The sequence below is a fragment of the Mustela erminea genome, chromosome 2 (genome assembly GCF_009829155.1).
Source record: "Mustela erminea isolate mMusErm1 chromosome 2, mMusErm1.Pri, whole genome shotgun sequence".
Taxonomy (NCBI): Eukaryota; Metazoa; Chordata; class Mammalia; order Carnivora; family Mustelidae; genus Mustela; species Mustela erminea.
Window position 1 is genome coordinate 117,558,134 of NC_045615.1, and position 20,591 is coordinate 117,578,724.

General features: G+C 39.4%; 1 protein-coding gene across 5 annotated transcripts in view; it reads left to right on the top strand.

The window, feature by feature from the left end:
- The window catches only part of ANAPC4 (anaphase promoting complex subunit 4), a 45,407-nt gene that overhangs the window by 9,893 nt on the left and 14,923 nt on the right, over window positions 1-20,591 (top strand). For 4 of the 5 annotated variants that reach the window (XM_032334012.1, XM_032334016.1, XM_032334011.1 and 1 more), the window contains exons 3-16: window positions 1,741-1,846; window positions 3,756-3,888; window positions 6,157-6,231; window positions 6,574-6,600; window positions 6,693-6,737; window positions 7,850-7,934; window positions 8,608-8,712; window positions 10,794-10,877; window positions 11,956-12,042; window positions 12,478-12,542; window positions 13,259-13,301; window positions 13,422-13,498; window positions 15,146-15,246; window positions 15,327-15,378. In XM_032334012.1, the coding sequence (XP_032189903.1) occupies window positions 1,741-1,846; window positions 3,756-3,888; window positions 6,157-6,231; window positions 6,574-6,600; window positions 6,693-6,737; window positions 7,850-7,934; window positions 8,608-8,712; window positions 10,794-10,877; window positions 11,956-12,042; window positions 12,478-12,542; window positions 13,259-13,301; window positions 13,422-13,498; window positions 15,146-15,246; window positions 15,327-15,378 (1,085 nt within the window). Of the gene's footprint in view, window positions 1-1,740; window positions 1,847-3,454; window positions 3,572-3,755; window positions 3,889-6,156; window positions 6,232-6,573; window positions 6,601-6,692; window positions 6,738-7,849; window positions 7,935-8,607; window positions 8,713-10,793; window positions 10,878-11,955; window positions 12,043-12,477; window positions 12,543-13,258; window positions 13,302-13,421; window positions 13,499-15,145; window positions 15,247-15,326; window positions 15,379-20,591 lie in introns of those variants that run through there. The other variant, XM_032334015.1, reaches the window with a different exon arrangement.

Sequence of the window (20,591 nt, forward strand, 5' to 3'; positions counted from 1 at the left end):
AACTTGTAGTGAGATTGCTGGTCAGTGTTAAGAGCCATGGGAGGTTAGTGGTCTTGTACTTTGAGAGACTCTAGTGAGCACGGTTGTGTCTCTGTTGTTCTGTTTGACTGGGTGAGTGTAGACATGGTTGGGTTTCACCAGGGTTGTTATTTTGCAAATGAGACATAGAGAGATGCAAGGGAGTTAAAGTTACATGTCAGAGGCGCGATGGTAATGATCCTTGGATTCTAATATGATTATGTATGGAAGTGGGGGTATGTGTCAGTGAGGGACAGTGAATAGGTGGAATCCATGGATTGTAGGACTTGGTGAGGTTGAAGAAGTGAAGTCAGTACCCTTCTCTACTAGAAGGGTAGAGGCACTGATGGAAGGTGGGAGGTTTGAGACATGGCAGTGCTTGTAACTAGAAGGATGAGATCAGAGCATGACTCTGGGATTGGCTGAGGTGAGTAGAAGACATGGTTATTGGAAGAAAGGTAATTGAGAACTGAAAAGTCAGGACATTGTGGGTCTTGAAATCATCAAGAATGGTGATGAATAGTGTTGGAAAGCACGAGTGAACAGGACAGGCGTCTTTATCTTCCAGGAATGAGGGGAATGCCTAGGGGTCTTTAGGGAATGGCAATTAGGGGGAGTGGGTGGAATGGTGTGCTTGGATATGATTCAGAGTTAGAGGATTTTAGAGAAGAAAAGTTATCCAGAAATGGCATCAGGGATCAGGGAGGAAACTTACTTTATCTCCTGGCCCAGTAGAATGGAGAACATGGGACGCAGAATGGCTATCAGCTGAGAATTCTCTGGAAAGTGGTGTCCTAGGGTGAGAAGCAGATTTCAGAGAAGAGAAGGAAGATACGAGCATCATGATGATATCTGACCATGAATTTCAGAGGGCGCAGAGGAAAGGTTTTGGAAGTAAGAAATGGCAGAGACGGGCTCAGAAAAGAGCAGTGTGTCTAGGGAATGAAGGAATCCGTGGGATTCCTGGCTTCCTGTGGGGTCTGATGTACCAGGAGTGAAGAGTGCTGTGAGCTAAGGGCAGGAGAGGTGAAGCTGTGAGTGTGAGGACCTGAGAAGGTGTGGAGGCTCTGTCGGGGTACATACCATTTCTTATTTTCCATGGTTGTATAGAGGATGAAGTAGGCACAGTTTTTGTTTTGAGTCAGAAAGAGCTCTGGGGGCAAGAAAGAGCTCTGGGAATTTTCCCTTGTGGAAGTGGAAATTTAGAATGACTAAGTGACTTGTCCAAGATCTATAGCCAGCTGAATTCCATCCCAGGGAGTCTGATCTCAAGTTTGGTGTTATTTGACTATTACAGCTAGTTTTCTAGTGCTGTTTATGTTCCTTGTTTCTTTCTCTGTTGTGATCTTCTTGGACAACCTCATTTCTTTCTAAGAACTATGTCTCTTGTTGACATTGAAGATAGAAAAATGTATAGAGTACAGGGTTAAATAGGTCTTGTTTCACCCATCGCTTTGAATATACCTTCAGTTCATTCAGACCTTGTTGTCTTCTCATTTCTTCTGATAGCTAAATATTATGCTTTGAGATTATTTATTTATTTTTATTAACATATAATGTGTTATTTGTTTCAGGGGTACAGGTCTGTGAATCATCAGTCTTAAAGAATTCTCAGCATTATGCTTGCAATTATTTTTAAAGATCTTATTGTGATGATCTAGGTTTATTTCAGTTTTGGAAATGGGTTTTTTATTTTTTGCCGTTGTATCTGTTTTGTCTTAGGTTTTACTTCATCGACTTGCAAGTTTTCATCGAGTTTGGAGTTTTCCACCCAATGAAAATACAGGAAAGGAAGTTACCTGTCTGGCATGGAGACCAGATGGCAAACGTAATATAAGAATCTTTGAAAATACATTGTTGTTATTATTATTCCCCCAAAAAGTCTTTTGTAAAGAAAGCTTATTTCCGGAAAGAATGTATTGTTCTTACTATATTCTTATTACTTACTAAATATAGTTTATTTATTACTAAATATCTTAGTAAGTATGCTAAATATACTTACTAAATATCAGTCTGGAAACTTTGCTTTTTGGAAGCTTTAAAGTGTTTTCATAGAGATGAGGTTAATTTTGCTGTGTTGTTCTCTAAAATGAAATTTGACTTCTTGGCAAAGGTAAAGCTAAAATCAAATCTGATGGAATGTGCAAAATACTTAGGCTTTGCTCTTGATGCTGTCTTGTCCTTCCATGATAGCCCAAGCTCCAGCTACATTCACTAGTCCGTTCAGTACCATTGTGGTCTTTTATCCCCAAAATGTACGTTAGCATTAAATGTGTGGCTTATAAATATTCTCTTAGCATGACTGCTTATCTCACCTGAAGGACTATCAGCTCTGACCCCATCCCTTCCTCTTTCTCCTCTAATCTTTATTTTGTAGCTTCTTACAGCTTTGACGACTGAACTCTGCTTCCACCTGTTGTTTTTACAATGGCAGTCATAATTTGAGCTGCTGTACACATAGAGTCAGTACAGTAAAATGCTATAAATTACACGGGTTGAAATTCATCTCTTATCATTGGTGCTTTGAGAAAAAAAAGCTGAATCATTTTTGTAAAATGATATGTACTCCTTATTGCCTGTTTTTTTTCTGGTAAATAAAAATGAGTGGGGAAAAACATGCTGAAAGCCTCAACTACCTGTTCATACTCATTTTGTTCAGCTCTCGTTCTTTTAGTAAAAAAAAAGGAGGAGCATATGTGTAAAATTAGAGGACTTTTATAAGTAACATCATGAGATCTTGCACTATTCATCCCTAACCAGATGAAGTTTTTTTTTTTTTTTTTTTTTTTAAAGATTTTATTTATTTATTTGACAGAGAGATCACAAGTTGGCGGAGAGTCAGGCAGAGAGAGAGAGAGAGAAGCAGGCTCCCGCTGAGCAAAGAGCCCGATGCGGGGCTCGATCCCAGGACACTGAGATCATGACCTGAGCCGAAGGCAGCGGCTTAATCCACTGAGCCACCCAGGCGCCCCCAGATGAAGTTTTTAATCATTAAAAAATATGCCTTGTGTTTTTGGACAGTGAAATAAGGCTTTTTAAGCAATGATTATTTCAAGATTGCCTTAAATTGTTTGAGGAAGAGGAGATGTGGATTGCCTCACATCTTGTAAAACTGTATCTTGATATACTGTGAAATGCATAGCTCCCTACTTATAAATTCTTAAATTTGATGTGTTAGGAAGATATTAGTGACATATGTGGAGAAACTATACTAGATAATTCAGCCACAGTGAAAGGAGGAAGCCTCATCAGCATTTGATAGTCTCGTTTCCCATTAAGGGTTAGAGACAGAAGGGGACACTAAGCCTTCCAAGAACCAAGCAGATGGAATTGCTTCTTAACATTTTAGGCTTGTTCACTAGACCAGCATCTCTTGGTGATAGGATATTGTTGTTTGTCTGTTGAGACCTATTCTGTGTCTTCTTCTGGGAAGCAGGGCTCCAGTCCAGAGGCTTTGATGTGTGAGATGCATAAGATATTAAGTACAGTACACTAGGAAGTAGTAGGTCACTCACAAGACTTTAAGCCTTTGAAAATAAGCTTGGATAACAGCGTAAGTACATGTAAAGATATCTTTCTGTATTTAAAAATGTTATTGAAAGGAAGGATTTTTAGGTTAAGTAATTTCTGTGATTATGATGCATTTAAAATAGTAAAACCGGGCAAGAAGTGAAATAGCCATTTTGTTTTCTCGAATGTTTACAGTAATTTGTCCTGATCATCTCTTCTTGTTTCAGTTTTGGCGTTTGCTCTTGCTGACACCAAGAAAATTGTTCTGTGCGATGTAGAGAAACCTGAAAGCTTGCACTCCTTCTCTGTGGAAGCCCCAGTGTCTTGTATGCATTGGATGGAAGTGACTGCAGAAAGCAGGTAAAGGAGTAGAAGGAGGAACTCCAGCAGCCACAGTGGACAGTTGTGCACTTGCCGGGACTAAAACAGACCCTTGGGAGGATCTGAGTATTGAGCCTGGGCACACTGCATTTCACTTTGGATTTTCAGTTTATCAAGATAAGATTTTGTAATGCTTTGTTAGGTTTTTTTTTTCTTCTGAAAAAAAAAAAAATTTTTTTTTTTTCCCCTTATTGGAGCAATAATGCCTGAAAAGCTAAGATTTTTCTTTACTTTTAGTAGTTATGTCAGTGCTTTGTACTTTATTATTTATTTATTTTTCCTTAACTTAAATTTTAGGTAGTTAGCAGTGCAATATTGGTTTCTGGAGTAGAATTCAGTGGTTCTTCACTTAAATACAGTGCCCAGTGCTCATCACAAGTGGCCACCTTCATGCCCGTCACCCATTTAGCCCATCCCCTGTCTGCCTCCCTCCATCAGCCCTCAGTTTATTCTCTATTGTTTAGAGTTTTTTATTGTTTATTTCTCTCCTTTTTTTCTTTTCCTCCCTTCCTGTGTGTTCATTTTTTTTTTTTTTTAATTCTACATGAGTGAGATCCTATGGTAGTGATTTGTACTTTCAAGTAATAGAAATTAAAATCATTGATTAACAAGTTGAGGTTCTTTGTTCCTTTTTGCCGCCAATTTCTTTTGGAGCTCGGGTTTTTTTTGCATCTTAGTAAATATCCTCAGAGTATAGAAAGTGCTAAGTTAAGCACTCTGGGGGTTTTGTTTTGTTTTCTTTTGTTTTTTTGTTTTAAGATTTCATTTATTTGAGAAAGAGAGTGAGTGAGCACGAGTAGGGGGAAGGGCTGAGGGAGATGGAGAAGGAGACCCCCCACTGATGTTTGACTCCATCCTAGGACCCTGATCATGACCTGAACTGAAGGCAGATGGACCAGCCAGGCACCCCTGAGCGCTTTGTTTTGATGCTGAATGAGCTCTTTCTGTGTCTGTGGTCCTGATAGCTTGCTGGTCTCATGAAAATAACTGCCTTAGTCTGCATTCAAGTCATATACCAGGTTTGCAGTCAAGATGGCTTAAAGGATGAGTTTGTTTAGCTAATACTGAAAATAAAAGGTTTTCTTGTTTGTTTGTTTTTAGGAAGTGTGATAATTTTCTTACCAATAGTTTTTCCTTTCTAATAAAGTGTTAAGTTAATTTCAAATTAACTAAGGAGGAGTCTATAATAAGAATACTAAGGATCTCACCTGGTGTTTGAAATTCACTATAGATAAAACATTTATCTATAATTGATGTATCATCAGATAATCCAGGGTTGCAAGTAGCCATGTGAATTTATCAATGCTTAGAGGAGCAGAGTATACCGTGTCATTTCTGTCCCATTCCAGGTACCTGCTAAGTGTATTCCTAATATACTTTCTGCCAATAGTTGAGAAATAAAATGTGGAGATTCCAGGATCTCTCAGGACACCTAGTTTGTGTTTTAAATGGGAAAAAAATGCATGCCAAGTTGCCACTTTTTCACCTTTTCACTCATTACCACCCTTATTTGGAAGTAGAATTGAGAAACAGGAACAAGCAAGACTATTTCAGAATGTGTGGTGCCGTCTTAGATACCTGTCAGGTTGTCAAATCCCAAATGCATATAAGCCATAGAACCCACAGTTAAATGAGGTAATAACTGCAGTATTCTTTAAAATCCATTCATCCTTGGTACTCATATATGTTAGTGTTGGTTCTCAGAGTTAAAAAAATCATAAATTCTTGGGGCACGTGGGTGGCCCAGTTGGGTAAATGTCTGTCTTCAGCTCAGGTCATGATGCCTGGGTCCAGGGATCAAGCCCCATGTTGGCCTCCTTGCTCATTGACAAGTCTGTTACCCCCTTTTCCTCTGCCCTCCCCCCACCACCTCCTGCTCATGTGTTCTCTCTCTCTCTCTCATTTTCTGTCTCTCAAAATCTTAAAAAGGAAAAATTCTAAATTCTTAGTATCTCATACTGAATACGTAGAGAAAATTGTTTATTAGTATTTTTCCTCTAAGTAAAGTGGCTGGGTTTTTTTCCCCCCGGAAACAAAGCCCCTCATAAAGGAAGAATTTCCTATTTTTCTCTTTGTTGTTTGTGATTGTTACAATGACTGTTTTATAATAGTAAAATATGTGTGGCATCTGTTTACTTGATAATGTATATATAATATATAAAACTGGGCAATTTTTTAAAAAGTACTTTTTAATGGAAGGACAAAATCTTTGGTATTTTTGTAATGCCTCTTTGTTTTTCTTTTCAGTGTTCTAACATCCTTTTATAATGCTGAGGATGAATCAAATCTTCTCTTACCTAAACTGCCCACCTTGCCAAAAAAGTATGTATCAGTTTAATTTTATTGGAATCCATCTTGCAGATTTCTCTTTCCTTTAGCTTTATTTATTTTTTTAAAAAAAGATTTATTTGATAGAGTGAGCGAGCACAAGTAGGCAGAGAGGCAGGCGGGGAGGGGGGAGCAGGCTCCCTGCTGAGCAGAGAGCCCCATGGGGGACTGGATCCCAGGACCCTGAGATTATGACCTGAGCCAAAGGCAGAGACTTAACCCACTGAGCCACCCAGGTGCCCCTTTCCTTTACCTTTAAACATTGCGATGATTTTCTCATGTGTTTTGAAAAATATATTGTTACTGCTTTTTACACTAGTCTCTGTTTTTCTCTAGTTACAGCAACACCTCAAAAATTTTTAGGTAAGATGTGTCTTTTTTGTTTTCAGGTAAAAGAATCTTTTATTAGTTGAAAGTTGTAGTTGAAAGGTAACCCAGTTGTTTTTATATTTTAGTGAAGAAAATTCTGATGAAATTATTAAGCTTTTGGGAGACGTCAGGTAAATCTTGCCAATATCTTATAACAAGTCTAATTTCTTAACATTGATGTTTGGTATTTGAGACAGAGTTCAGAGTTTCAAGGGCAGTTCCTTTATGTGTTATGTTATTTCCCTGCTGACAAACACCACTGAATAATATACAGACATTAGTGTCTATTATTTACTTGTATTTATTCTATGGTTTTTTAAATATGAAGTATTTACTTGTTTTTGTTTTTGTTTTTGTTTTTTTTAAAGATTTTATTTATTTATTTGACAGAGAGAGATCACAAGTAGGCAGAGAGGCAGACAGAGAGAGAGGGGGAAGCAGGCTCTCCGCTGAGCAGAGAGCCTTATATGGGACTCCATCCCAGGACCCTGAGATCATGACCTGAGCTGAAGGCAGAGGCTTAACCCACTGAGCCACCCAGGCGCCCCTTGTTTTTTGTTTTTTGTTTTTTTTTAAAGAAGTTGCAGTATTTTTTTTTATTATTTTTTAAAGATTTTATTTATTTATTTGACAGACAGAAATCACAAGTAGACGGAGAGGCAGGCAGAGAAGGAGGAAGCAGGCTCCCCGCTGAGCAGAGAGCCCGATGTGGGACTCGATCCCAGGACGCTGGGATCATGACCTGAGCCGAAGGCAGCAGCTTAACCCACTGAGCCACCCAGGCGCCCCTATTTACTTGTTTTTGTTGTATAGTCTTTTAAATATGAAGTAAAGGAAGATAGATGTTACTAGAATTTCTAAAATTTAAATTTAAATATTCCAGATTTTTTAAGCCCTTTTAATGCATTTAGCATCAGAGCCATGATATCACTGATGGCGCTTTGCTCAGCTGGAAAAAAGATTGTGTTATTTAGAGTATATAAATACAGTAGTTGTTAAAATACTGTATCCTTATTTTACTATAAACTGATGTTTTTTAGGTGACAGCAAATTTATGTTTCTTTGAGAAAAGGAAGCAGCCCAGTGTGATTGAATATTGAGTATTTGTGAATTTGTTTGGGGCTTGTTTCCCTGCAGGGGAGCCTTAGCATGCAGATTATCTGAGAGCAAGAACAATTTATATCTTAGTTTAAGAATTTGGTCTTTTCTGTTGTCCTCAGCTTGTTACATTCCTTTTAATTAGGCTTAATATTCTTGTCCTCGGAGGAAGCTCTGGATTTATTGAGCTTTATGCATATGGAATGTTCAAAATTGCTCGAGTCACAGGGGTAAGTTTTCCTTTAAAATTTTCTCTTAGACTATACCACCTAGAATATACCAGCTAACTGATTTATGGGGGGGAAAAAAAAAGCACTAGTTTCTTTTTTTTTCTCTCTCACTTTCAATTTATGGAGTTATTCATTTTTAAAAAGTTAGGATAATTTTCTTACTAAGATAAAATAGTGGTGATAATGATATCTGTGAAGCTCAGGTACTATTAGTGGAATTAGTCAACTTTTTCTTAACAAAAAGATTGATACAGGATACACTTGATTCTGACTCAGTGTCTTTCTAGCCTGTAGTCAGGGCGAGAGCTGCAGTTTGTGACTGGAACGTGAAGGAACATCATGAGAAGCACTCTTCTACTCAGCACGAGATCTGTGCTGGTTGCTTAGTTTTGGTCTTCTCCACAGCTTTTCGGTCCTATTCTCACCATTTCTGAAGGGGGAGAAATATTGTGGGCTCTCCAGCACTTGATTTGGTTCCCCTTATGGAGGGGTGTGTGTCCATGAGGGGTGTGGACTGGGGGGACACACATCTTCCCTCTCTTGAACGTGTGGAACGTGTCAGGCTTGTGTGGTTTTGCTTCGGAGAGTTCCATTAGTTTCTGTTGCCTGTATCGTAAGCAGGTGCAGACTAGCAGTGATACTAAATGGACCAGAGGATTTGATTGTCTTACAGATCGTTGGTACTTGCCTTGCATTGTGTTTATCCAGTGATTTGAAGTCATTATCAGTGGTCACAGAGGTTTCTGCTGGCACTGCTTCGGAGGTCTCATACTTCCAGGTAAGTGTGAAAACCTGGTAGCTGCAGACAGTAAAGATCTATATATTTTTTAAAGATTTTATTTATTTATTTGACCAACAGAGATCACAGTAGGCAGAGAGGCAGGCAGTTGGGGGTGAGGCAGGGTCTCTGCTGAGCAGAGAGCCAGATAGGGGGCTCGATCCCAGGACCCTGGGATCATGACCTGAGCTTAAGGCACCCAGGTGCCTCAGTAAATATATTTTTTTAAGGTTTTATAGTTTTTATTATTCTTATCTTTGGATTCTAATGGTTATTAAAACAAAGCAAAAAAACAAACTTGGAGCTTCTAAATCTCATGTATAGAATCTTACTCTAGTGAACACTTCATTATTCCCAGAGTCCAGTATAGTTTTCATAAAAACAATGTTTTGATAGTTTATTAATGACCATGTTAATTGGTTGCTATATCAGTCTGTCTTTGTATCAAGTATTTTTTTTTTTTTAAGATTTATTTATTTGAAAGAGAGAGTATGAGCAGGGGGAGGGGGAGAGGGAGAGAGACTCCCAAGCAGATTCTGTGTGGAGCGCAAAGCCTGTCATGGGACCCCATCTCACCACCCAGGAGATCATGACCTGAGCTGAAACCAGGGGTCAGACACGTAACCGACCAAGCCACCTAGGCACCCCTGTATCAAGTGTGTTCTTTGGACTCTGATCCTAGGGGCACCTGGGTAGATCTTTTGGTTAAGCATCTGCCTTCAGCTTAAGTCCTTCAGGGTCCTGAGATTGAGCCCTGCATCAGGCTCCCTGCTCAGGGGAGAGCCTGCTTTTCCCTCTCACTGCTACTTCCCTGGTTGTGTCCCCTCTCTCTGTCAAATAAATAAATTATTCTAAAAAAAAAAAAAAAAAGAAAAGGGACTCTGATCCTAATACAAATAAAAACTAATACAGATCAGTTGTTTAATATGTGCGAAGTACTGAGTAGTTTAGTATAATTCATTTGAATCTTATTATCCCCATTTTATAGATAAGTAGAAACTGCAGAACTTGCTCGACATCACTCACATGGAAGTGATGCTGGGCAGTATGGCTCCAGAGTCCGTGCTCATCACCAGCATGTTGCCTCTTGTGTCAGATGATCATTTAACGTTGGGAAAAGCTTTGTACTCTGTGCTGTTTATATGGAAGCCATGTGGGCTCCTATAGAGTATTTAGGTTATAGCCTTGACTTTAAGAAAGTCTTCCCTAGATAGGTGTGTGTGTGTTTCTTTTTTTTTTTTAAAGATTTTATTTTTAAGTAATCTCTATACCCAACAAAGGGCTCAAATTCACAACCCCAAGATCGAGTTGCGCTCTACCAACTGAGCCAGGTGCCCCTTCCCTAGATTTTCATGCCAGATAACCCTGCTGCTTAGCCTAAGGATGCACACATTCTAAACAAAAATAGAACAAAAAGATGCATTGTGCACTCTATCTGATGATTTCCAGTATTTGTTGTTGTATTCAGAGCACCAGGGAGCTCTTAACTTCCTAATTGCCCAGAATAGTTGGTCACATTTGCGCTTCAGCTTTGGGTTCTGTGAAAATATGATTTCTAGGATTGCATTTGGTGCTGTAATAAAAAGATTTGCTATTTCTTTGAAGTTTGGCATGGATATTTTGTTAAATAATAGCTTTTTAAAGATACGATTTTTATTTCATTGTAATGGATATGTAACTTGTGTTTATCAGTAGCATATAGTTCTTTAAAAACTTTTTATGTATATTTGTAATCATTTCTTAATTTTAGCATAATAGTGTTACAAAATAGATTGTATTTATCTAGCTTTGGAGATGGCACTGCAAACCTAGAGAGGGTTGATCTGTGCACAGGTGAACATGTCAGATTAGAAAATCCTAAAGTTCTGTTCTGTTAGTCTTCAAAGTAGTAGGCTCAAAGATAGCAGAATTCAGACATGGTCTTTCTGACACATACTTAGACCTTGACTTTAACTCTTTAAATTGTAGGATTTCTTTTTTTTAGAGCTGGGACTGATTTATCTTTAAAAGAAGTGTGTGTGTGTGTGTGTGTGTGTGTGTGTGTGTGTGTGATTGTAACTCACTTTATTTTGATTTTACAGCTTGAAACCAATCTACTGTACTCTTTCTTACCTGAAGTAACTAGGATGGCTAGAAAGTTTACTCACATTTCTGCACTTTTACAGGTATTTCTTTGTTTTATGTGAATATTTACTCTTAAGCTTCTCACAGTCTATAAATAAAAGACTTACAAATTTCATTCTGTAAAGCTAACTGTCTGTGGTATAAATGTCTGTTCTGATAATCTTATAATGTCTGTTAACAAGAAAAAGGAATTTAATTGAAAATCTATTCCCACCAGAAAAGAAAAAAGTAGTTCAGATCTTTTAAAAATACTCCCCTAAGTGAAATAACATTTTGGAATTTTAAAAAAGTCTTACTGCAAATCAAGCATTATGGAAAACAGCCATTATGTCAGTTCACTCATATGTGTAAAAACCCACCCCAAATTAGCTGATTCCACAAGTCTTAGTTTGGGCTGGGTTCAGCTAGAAGGTTCTGTCGATCCGGGCCAGGTTTAGCTCATCTCAGCCGAGCCTGGTCAAGCATCATTGGCCAGCTGGCTGTTCTGAGTGTCCCTCAGCAGTGGTGGCTCCCCACGTGACATGTCCCAGCAGGCTAGCCCAGGCTTGTTCGTGAAGTGGCAGCCACAGCAGGGGTGTCAGGAGTGCAAGTGGGAACATGCAGAGCCTTTGGAGGCCTTGGACTCGGTGTCCCTTCTGCTGTGTGTTGGTCACAGTACGATACAAGACCAGCCCAGATTCAGGGACTGGGGAGGCCGAGTCTGCATCCGGATAGAGGAGCTACAAAGAACTGTGGCTTTTCTCTTTCAGTCTGCCACAGTCCCTGACATGTCAAAGATTTCTGGATGGTGTCTTTTTAAGGATTTTGTTTGAAAATTGAATAGCTGACTCAACCAGCATTTTGACAGTCAGTGTACATGAAACATATATATATAAGCTGGAGGATGTCTGTTTTACCAGATAAAAACTTAATTTCAGAATGTTTGCTGGTTAAGTGGTTATCAAGCATTAGCTGTGGTCTTCTCTTTCACAGGCTGAGTGGAAAATGATTGAAAGTGAATTCTGGATTTCTTTGAGATAGTTGGCAGGAAGAAGCATATATTACTTAGCACATTGATTTAACATAGGTTTTTTGGTTTGTTTTTACTATTCTGATATTTTGTTTCCTTCTTGTTAATAGTATATAAATTTGTCACTAACATGTATGTGTGAAGCATGGGAAGAAATACTGATGCAGATGGATTCTCGTCTCACCAAGTTTGTGCAGGTAGTGTTTGTGAAGTTTCCCCTGGATGGAGTGAAAGCAGGCATGCTGTGCTGCTTTCATTTCATTTCATTGACTTCATGAGCTACCTGGTGGATGCTGGTCGGGTTTGTAAAAGGTGAAGGTTAAGCTTTCAGATGGCTCGATCTGACCTTGCACTGTTTCCCCAGAGAGAAAAGGCTCTCCTCGCATGGGGACAACCTAGGTGGGGACAGGTCTGTGAAGTGGAGCTGGTGGGGAGTGGAGAGTCAGGACAGGTACTGGAAGAGCTGACTGGCTGCTTGCCATGAACTGATAGTCAGATAATCAGTTTAAAGAAGGATTTGAAAGAAGGTTAAGGAAAAGCAAGGGATTCATGCTCCTGTAGTTTTAATTTTGAATTGTACATGTAGTTATAATTTTAAAAATACGTATCATGATGTTATCCATTTTTTCTAGGAGAAGAGCACAACCACTTCCGTGCAAGATGAATTCATGCACTTGTTGTTATGGGGGAAAGCAAGGTAGTGAACTCATACTAGGTGCTCTTGTGTTTTCTTCCTTTTTTACAGTGTTTTTTTTTTTGTTTTTTGTTTTTTTAATAATTCGTGTTTGTTGTAAAAAAAATAGAAAATTCTGGTACATAAGAATAAAAAATAGTATTGATTTTCCTATTCATCTTTTGTAAATGTAATCATTTACTGTGGCTGTAATATATGTATGTATTTCTGCATGTGTAAAAAAATTTCCAATTTTTTATGGTCCCATCAGTTTTCTCCTTTATGGTATCTGCCTTAGTGTTATTCTTAAAAAGACCTTTCCCATCTTAAGTGTATTCAAAGATTGATCTGTATTTTCTTTGAGAGTTTTTGTTATAGTTTATGTTTTATTCCATCTGCATGTTCCAGATGTGATTTATTTGGTTATATGCTACGGAAGATTTAACTTCTTCTTTCCTGAAGGTTTAGATAATTGCCCAGCATAATTTATTGACTATTACACTTTCTCCTTATGGATTTGAAATGCCATTTTAGCATTTGGTATGTCTTAAGTATACTTTAGTCTATTTCTGGACTTTATTGTTTTCTGTTTTCTGTCTGTTCCTTAAGTCTTAATTTTTGTTGGAGTTTCTTTTTGTTTGTTTAAAAATGTTTTTTTTACTTTTAAAATGTGAAAGTTTTAAGTGATGGATTTACATTTTGAATAGGAAAGACTAAAAATACTTTCTTTTTCATTGTAGTGCTGAACTTCAGACCCTCTTAATGAACCAGTTAACAGTAAAGGTACAGTTAAATTATTTTTGTTTTTAAATGGCTATTTGCACTTTCTTGAATTTTTTTTTTTTTTAGAGCAGCATGCAGTGTCTTACTTATATGCTAAATATATTTTTTTCTCTTACTTAGGGCTTAAAGAAACTTGGCCAGTCTATAGAGTCATCATATTCCAGTATACAAAAATTGGTTATAAGTCACTTACAGAGGTATGAAGGTGATGTCGAGTTTTTGGTGTTGTGTCTGTATGTACTTGGTGTCGGTGTTCTTCATCAGCTGTCATTCTCTTTTAGCCTTTTCTAGCTAAAATTGTTGCATTGGCACTTGAAGAGAATCTTGGAGTGCCCGAGATATAAAGAGTCAATAATGGTACATTTTGAAATAATTTTCAAACATCTTTTCACTGGAGTAGGCTCTCTGTCTGGGTTTTTTTTTTCCTCAGCCAGACAGCCAGTATATGTCTTTTGAAAAGACATATACCCTTTTTTTTTTTTTTCTTTTAAAGATTTTACTTATTTGTCAGAGAGCGCACAAGCAGGGGGAGCTACAGGCAGAGGGAGAAGCAGGCTCCCCACTGAACAAGGAGCCCAATGCAGAGCTCGATCCCAGGACACTGGTATCATGACCTGGGCTAAAGGCAGACACTTAACCCACTGAGCCACCCAGGCATCCCCATATACCCTTTTTTGATCAAGGAAATTATGTTTATCATTTTACAGTTTATAAAACAGGATACGTGTTTTTACATTTAACACTTTTGCAAGGTGTTGATTATGATTATCCTCCTTTCACGCAAAAAGAAACTGAAATCCAAACTGGCCTGAACTTACTAAGTGTCACAGCCAGACTCTGATCTTCAGGTCTCATGCTACTTCTATCCACAGCTCCCTCGTGAAGCAGTTTGCATGTGGCTGCTCAGTGTTTGACTTAAATTTCGATATATCCCTTTATGCTGAGTTCCCTAGCCCCTACTGCATCACCTCAGCCTTGGATCACTGCAGTAGCCTTTGGCCTGGCTTCCAGTCCACAAATAGATTTGTGCCCCTCAAGTAAATTCCCAGAGCAGATCTGATCATGTTACTCTTCCTTAAAAACTTCCAGCACCTTCCTATTGCTCTCAGGACCAAGACGTTTTCATGGTCTTTAACACACCTGCCTCTCTGCTTCATGCACGCTGGTGGACTTACCAGACTTGACATTTTTTCTTCCTACCCAGGGCTTTTGTGCATTCAACTTGTCTTCTGGAACACTCCCACCCTGCTCTTCACTTGAACCCCTTAACTCAAATCTCACTTGTTCCAAGAGGCTTTCCCTAATTCCTCAGATTAGGTCAGGTTATTCCATTACACCTATACTGGTGTGCATTTCCTTCCAGGCACTTATGATAGTGGGAATGGTATTTTGTCTGATTGTGGTCATGAGTGTCCTTTCCCCATGATCCTGTCAGTGCTGTAAGGATCCTTTTGTTTTGGTCACTGCTGTGTCTCCAGTATGTAGCACAGTGCTGACTTAAAGTTAGAGATTATACATGTTTGTTGAATGTTAAATATGTATCTTTTGGGTGAATAGGATGACCATCCAACTGTCTTCAGGGTGCCAGGTCTAACTGTAGAACATAATGTGATCTCGTAAGATTAAATCTTGCAGTTGTGTATTCATCTCCATCGTCAGAATGGCTAGATGGTTCTGTTAGAGTTTTTAGAGAAAAGTTTGAGAAATGATCATTTCTCATAGAAAGAAAATTGTTACTTTCAGTTTTTATTTCTGAAAATTTGGAAATGTTTAGGCAAGGTCGTAGCTATCTGCCACCTTGATGATGGTAATGATAATAACTTATTTCTGCTCTGTTCTGATAGCGGTTCCGAGTCTTTATTATACCATTTGAGTGAACTGAAAGGAATGGCTTCATGGAAGCAAAAATATGAACCTCTTGGACTAGATGCTGCAGGAATTGAAGGTAGTAATTTAGTTTTTTGGTAGAGTACATTAAACACACTTTACTTAATGGACAAATGATACTTATTTATTTCTCTTTAGATGCTATTACTGCTGTGGGTTCTTTCATACTCAAGGCAAATGAACTTCTTCAGTAAGTATTGGGGATACCTGGAATCATTGACGTGAGAATATTTTATTCTTATAAGCAAGAACACAACAAATTGTCATGATTTTTTTAAAATTGGTTTTATAAGTTTTTATCAAAGTTATCACCTTTACATGATTAAAACAAGCCAATAACATAGCTGTCTTACCAGTTAAAGCGGTATCGTATTCTCCCGCCTGTCCTCATTCCAGTCCCCTCTCCAGGGGGATTCCTTGAACTCCTGTAACTGTTTCTGTTTTTAGTTCTTATCTCCATACCTCTAAATTGTATAACTATACTGCAATTATTTTATTTATCCAGTTTTAGAAATTCTTTGTTTCATTTTTCCTAGACGTTGTTTTCTCTTTTCTTGTGTTGTTTGCCTTTTTTATATCCTTAGATTCTTCCCCTGTCTCCAAGGCAGGATCACACCCTGGAACCCCCTCCCTCCCTGACATTTCTCCTCCAGCCTTCCCTCCCTCACGCTGGTCTGGATGCGCTGTTGTCGCTGCCGCAACAGCCTGCCAGGCAGGCATTTCGGTGCTTTCTTGGGTTAGGTCCAGACATCACAATCGCCTTTGCTTCTTGCTTCCTTTCATCACTTTGTTGGGAAACATCTCCAGTAACTTGCTCAGGAAGTAGTTATGCAATGATAAACTCTGTGTCTTTTCTCCTACCTTCACGCTTTATTATTGATGGTTTCCAATGGGTATAGGATGATGAAGGGGAAATCATTTTCTCAGAGAACTTTGAAAGTATTGCTGTATGATATGCTGGTCTTTCTGTCGCTGTTGGAAGGTCTGGTGCTTCTGATTCTCATCCCTCTATAGGGTTTTTTTTGTTTGTTTTTCATCTCTCAAAGCTTCATTCTTTATCCTTGATATGTTGAAATTTCACAGTAGTGTTTTTAGATGTGAGTCTTTTCATTGTGCTGGTAATAAGAAAATATTTGAACCTGAACTCTACTGTATTACTATTTTAGTAATCTCCTTTTCTCTTTCTCCTCCTCTTGTTTTTTTGTTTTGTTTTGTTTTTTTAATTAGATTTTTTTGTTCTAGAAACTTGGTTGGTCAGATACTAGGCCGTGAACTGACCTGTATCTTCTGTTTTTCTTCACGTAATTCTCAAAACTGTTTCTTTTCTATTTCCTGAGAAATTTTCTTGACTGAATTATGCAACATTGTCATTCATCGTGGACCTTTATTAAGTACTTAACTATATTTTAAACATTATTCTAGATGCTGAGGGTATAGCAGTGAACAAAACTGATAAAATCTATATGGGTCTTATATTCTAATGTGGTGAGATAGACAATAAAGAAATGAATGATGAAAATACCTAGCAGGACAGATAAGTGTCAGGAGTGGTGAGAAAAACCAAGCACGGAAGGGAGACCTTTGAGATGCGATTTATATAGGGCAGACCTCACCAAGATGATGATGTTGGAAGGAGTGAGTCATCGATATTTGGTAAAAGAGATAGCAAGTATGAAGGCGCTGAGTTTGGAGCATACCTCAGGAGCCACTCTAGCTGAAGTGAATGGAACAGAGTGTGAGAGAGGATGAGCTGAGAGAGCTCATGGAGGATAGGCCACGTTGTGTAGCGCCTATAGGCAGTTGGAAGGACTTTGGCTTTTACTCTGGATGTAAGAAGAAGCAATTAAGGTTATGGAGTGACAGGCTATGACTTAGGTTTTTAAAAGATCCTCTTGTTCATTGCTTAGTTTTGAGAATAAATTAAAAGAGGGCAAGGACAGAAGCCAAGAGAGAAATGGTGGTTACAATCCGAAGAGGTCAGAATCTGGGTGCATTTTCAAAGTAGAAATAACAGGATTTGCTAAATGAGTGTGTGAATGGTAAAATAAAAGAGTTATTGATAATTATGAATTTAGGGTCTGAGCACCTGGAAAAGTAGGATTGACATTTACTAAAATGTGGAAAACTAGGGAGAGAATATATAAATTATATATATGTATCTTGTGTTCCTCAATTTGGGTTTATCTGGTATTTTTACAATTAGATTTAGGTTATACATCCCTGGCCAGAATATACATATCTGGTAGAGTGTCCTTCTCAAGATGTCACATCCAGAGGCAAATGATGTCTGTCTGCTTCTCCTTAGTGGCGTGAATTTTGATGACCTGATGAATGTGTCAGCCGTATTAAATTTGAAATGTCTGTTAGATACCCTCATGGGTATCTGTCCAAGAAATTGTTGATCATATTAGATTAATATTCAAGGGAAGGGTCCAGGCTGGAGATGGTAGTTTGAGAGCCATCAACACATTGGTGTTATCTTGAGCCATGAGGCTGGATGAGGTAGTCTGTGTGCTTGGAGAAGAGGACAGATCTGAAGACAGCAATGAGCATTCCAACATTTAGAAAGGGTATTGATGGGGAGCTAGCAAAGGAAACTAAAGAGGTAGAAAGACCAGGAGAGTGGGTGTGTGTCCTATAGGCTAAGCAATGGAAACATCGTAAAAAGGAATGAGGGATCAGTTGTCAGATGCTGCTAAGTCAGGTAAGATGAAGATCAAGAATAGAACAGATAATCAGAGTATTACTAGAAACGATTATTGGTGACCTTGATCAGAGCCATGTCATGGAGTCATGGAGCCATTGGGATGCAGAATGAGAGCAGATGCAAAGAAAACAGCAAGTATCCTCTCTTGAGTAGTTTTGTTGTGAACAGAATGGCCAGTGGTTGCAAACAGTTGTTGGGTTTTTCTGTCTTACGACGGGAGAAGTTAGAGCATATTTATATGTGATGGGGTATTCTGGAAGGGAAACAGTTGATGATGGCAGAGAGAGGAGAGGATTGATGGAGTAAGAGTATGGGAGGGGAGGGCCGTGTGGTGCATGTGGGGAATGGTCTGGAAAGATAGAGGGCCATGTGCGCATGGGGGGAATGGTCTGGAAAGATAGCATATCTATAATTACAGGAGAGAAGGCTGTGTAAAGGGTCACAGACGCTAGTATCTGGGCACATGGAGGCTTGGGGAGGTTCACTTCCAACTGTTCTTACCGTCTTAATGAGATAGGTAATGTTCTGTCAGCTGGAGGTAAGAGTGGGGAGGTGGTTTAAGAATAAAGGAAAAGGGGGCGCCTGGGTGGCTCAGTGGGTTAAAGCCTCTGCCTTCGGCTCAGGTCCTGATCTCAGGGTCCTGGGATCGAGCCCTGCATTGGGCTCTCTGCTCAAGCGGGGAGCCTGCTTCCTCCTCTTTCTCTCTGCCTGCCTCTCTGCCTACTTGTGATCTCTGTCTGTCAAATAAATAAATAAATCTTTAAAAAAAAAAAAAAGATAAAGGAAAAGGTGTGAGCCAGTTGCCTTCAGGGAAGTGAGAGAAAGAACGAGTAGGTGAAACAGGCAGATGCTGCTGGTGCTGAGGGTCACTTGGGGAGCCCTTGTGAGAATGTAGAAGTGCCCCAGGTCAGCATGGCTGCTGGCTTTTCTCCAGCCGGGGTCAGCCAAGTGTGCCGGGGCACAGGGCAGGTGAGCACTTAGATTTGCTAGGCTTGGTGACCAAAGCGAAGCCAAAGTGGGGCCAGGGAATTAAAGCGAGGGTACGATTCAAATGAACCTTGAATTGGAGCTGTTTTGGGGGGGAAAGTGGGAACACAGTGTGAGTAAGAAACAGGGAGGAGAGGTGGGGGAACCAGTAGGTGGTAGTTAGGGAGACGAAAGCTGGGGTGCTGAAGAGAGGTCCCTGGGAAGACAGGTGGTTGTTGGTGAGTGGCATGCTTGATGTTGAGAGTCCGAGGGTTCAAGTTGGTAGTGAAGGGGTGTAGGCTGTCAGCTTTGGAGTTAGTAGTCAAGGTGAGTGGAGGACTTGACCGTTACCTGAACTGTCGCATTGAATTCTTTATCACAGCAGTCCTTGTCTTTCAATTTCCAAACGTGTTTTCTTATTTCTTTAATCATTTTTCAAAGCTGTGTTCTTGCTTTGTAGATGACATCTTCTCAAATCTCTGAGGACGTTAATTAGATATTTTTATAAGCCTGCCGTTCCCTGAATGATCTCCACTTCCCGGGTCACTTATCTGCTTTGTTTTGGTCTCGTTGCCAGCTTTCTTCAGATACCTGATGCTCCAGTGTTTACTCATGTTTCTTCGTGAGGTGATTTGAAGCTGCTTGGAATCTGTGTGGACAGGGCAGCAGAAAGCTGGCTTTGGCACTCGGGCAGGCATGTAGAGCTGTTTGGTGGGCTGCCAGCACCCGCATGGGACCACCTCAGCTCTTCCCAGTTTATGCACTTTCTTGGGAAAACCCTGTTCATTTCTGTTTGGGGCATAGACCCATAGGCATTCATGTTTAGGAGGAAAGAACATATTGACTGCTCTGTATTTCGGTTTGTCCTCCTGTGTCCAGCCCCATGTGTGATCCTGAGGGCTGCTGTCGAGCCTGACATTTGCAAGGTCCAGAGTGTCCCTGGGATTCTGCAGGCCGGAAGTGTCCTTGTTGTCCTCTCCATGTTCTGCGTGTGACTGCCTCTGTTGAGCTTCATCAGCCACGTGTCCTTTCTGACATTTCTGAAATTAATGTCTTTTCTACCATCCTTTTTGTTTTTGTGAGTTTATAGTACACCCCTCCCCTCCACCCCATTATCATTTTAATGGGGTTTTAGAAGGTAGAGGTTGGAGACATTTGTGTTCAGAAGACAAAATGAGAGAAGAGATGACATTGCTTTTCCTATATGTTGAATTAGTTTTTGGTCCACCGTATTTCCAGAGAGTAGATATAAAATACTAAGCTTTTTGTGATCACTTTTCAATATGAATGGAAGGTAGTTTATTTAACTTTTTTGCTCCCTGGAAGAAGTTGAATATAGCATTGTTATTTTAGGTTATAGATGAAGAAGGTGAGGCAGTGAGAATTTTGATGTTCACCTCCAGCAGACCAGGGATTGCTTGCTGGGTGTAGGGGCCGGTCAGAGTATTGATTGGGAAAGACAGAAAGGAACTTTTCTTTCCTTTTTTGTTTTGCCACAAGAGAGTTTTGATTATATTACTTGGTAATATCAGAAATGTGGCAGTCTTTTTATGTCAGGTGTTTTACTCTAGAGAGCTACGTTAATGATGCTGACCCACCTCTCCAGTAGTATGAAACTTCTTTCTTGGAAGGGGCTTTGAAATTTAGGAAAGAAAGATGCAGGTATCACTTGCTTAGAGTAGTTACCCTGTAGATGTGAGCCTAAAGAGATTTTTTTTTTAAGTGATAGC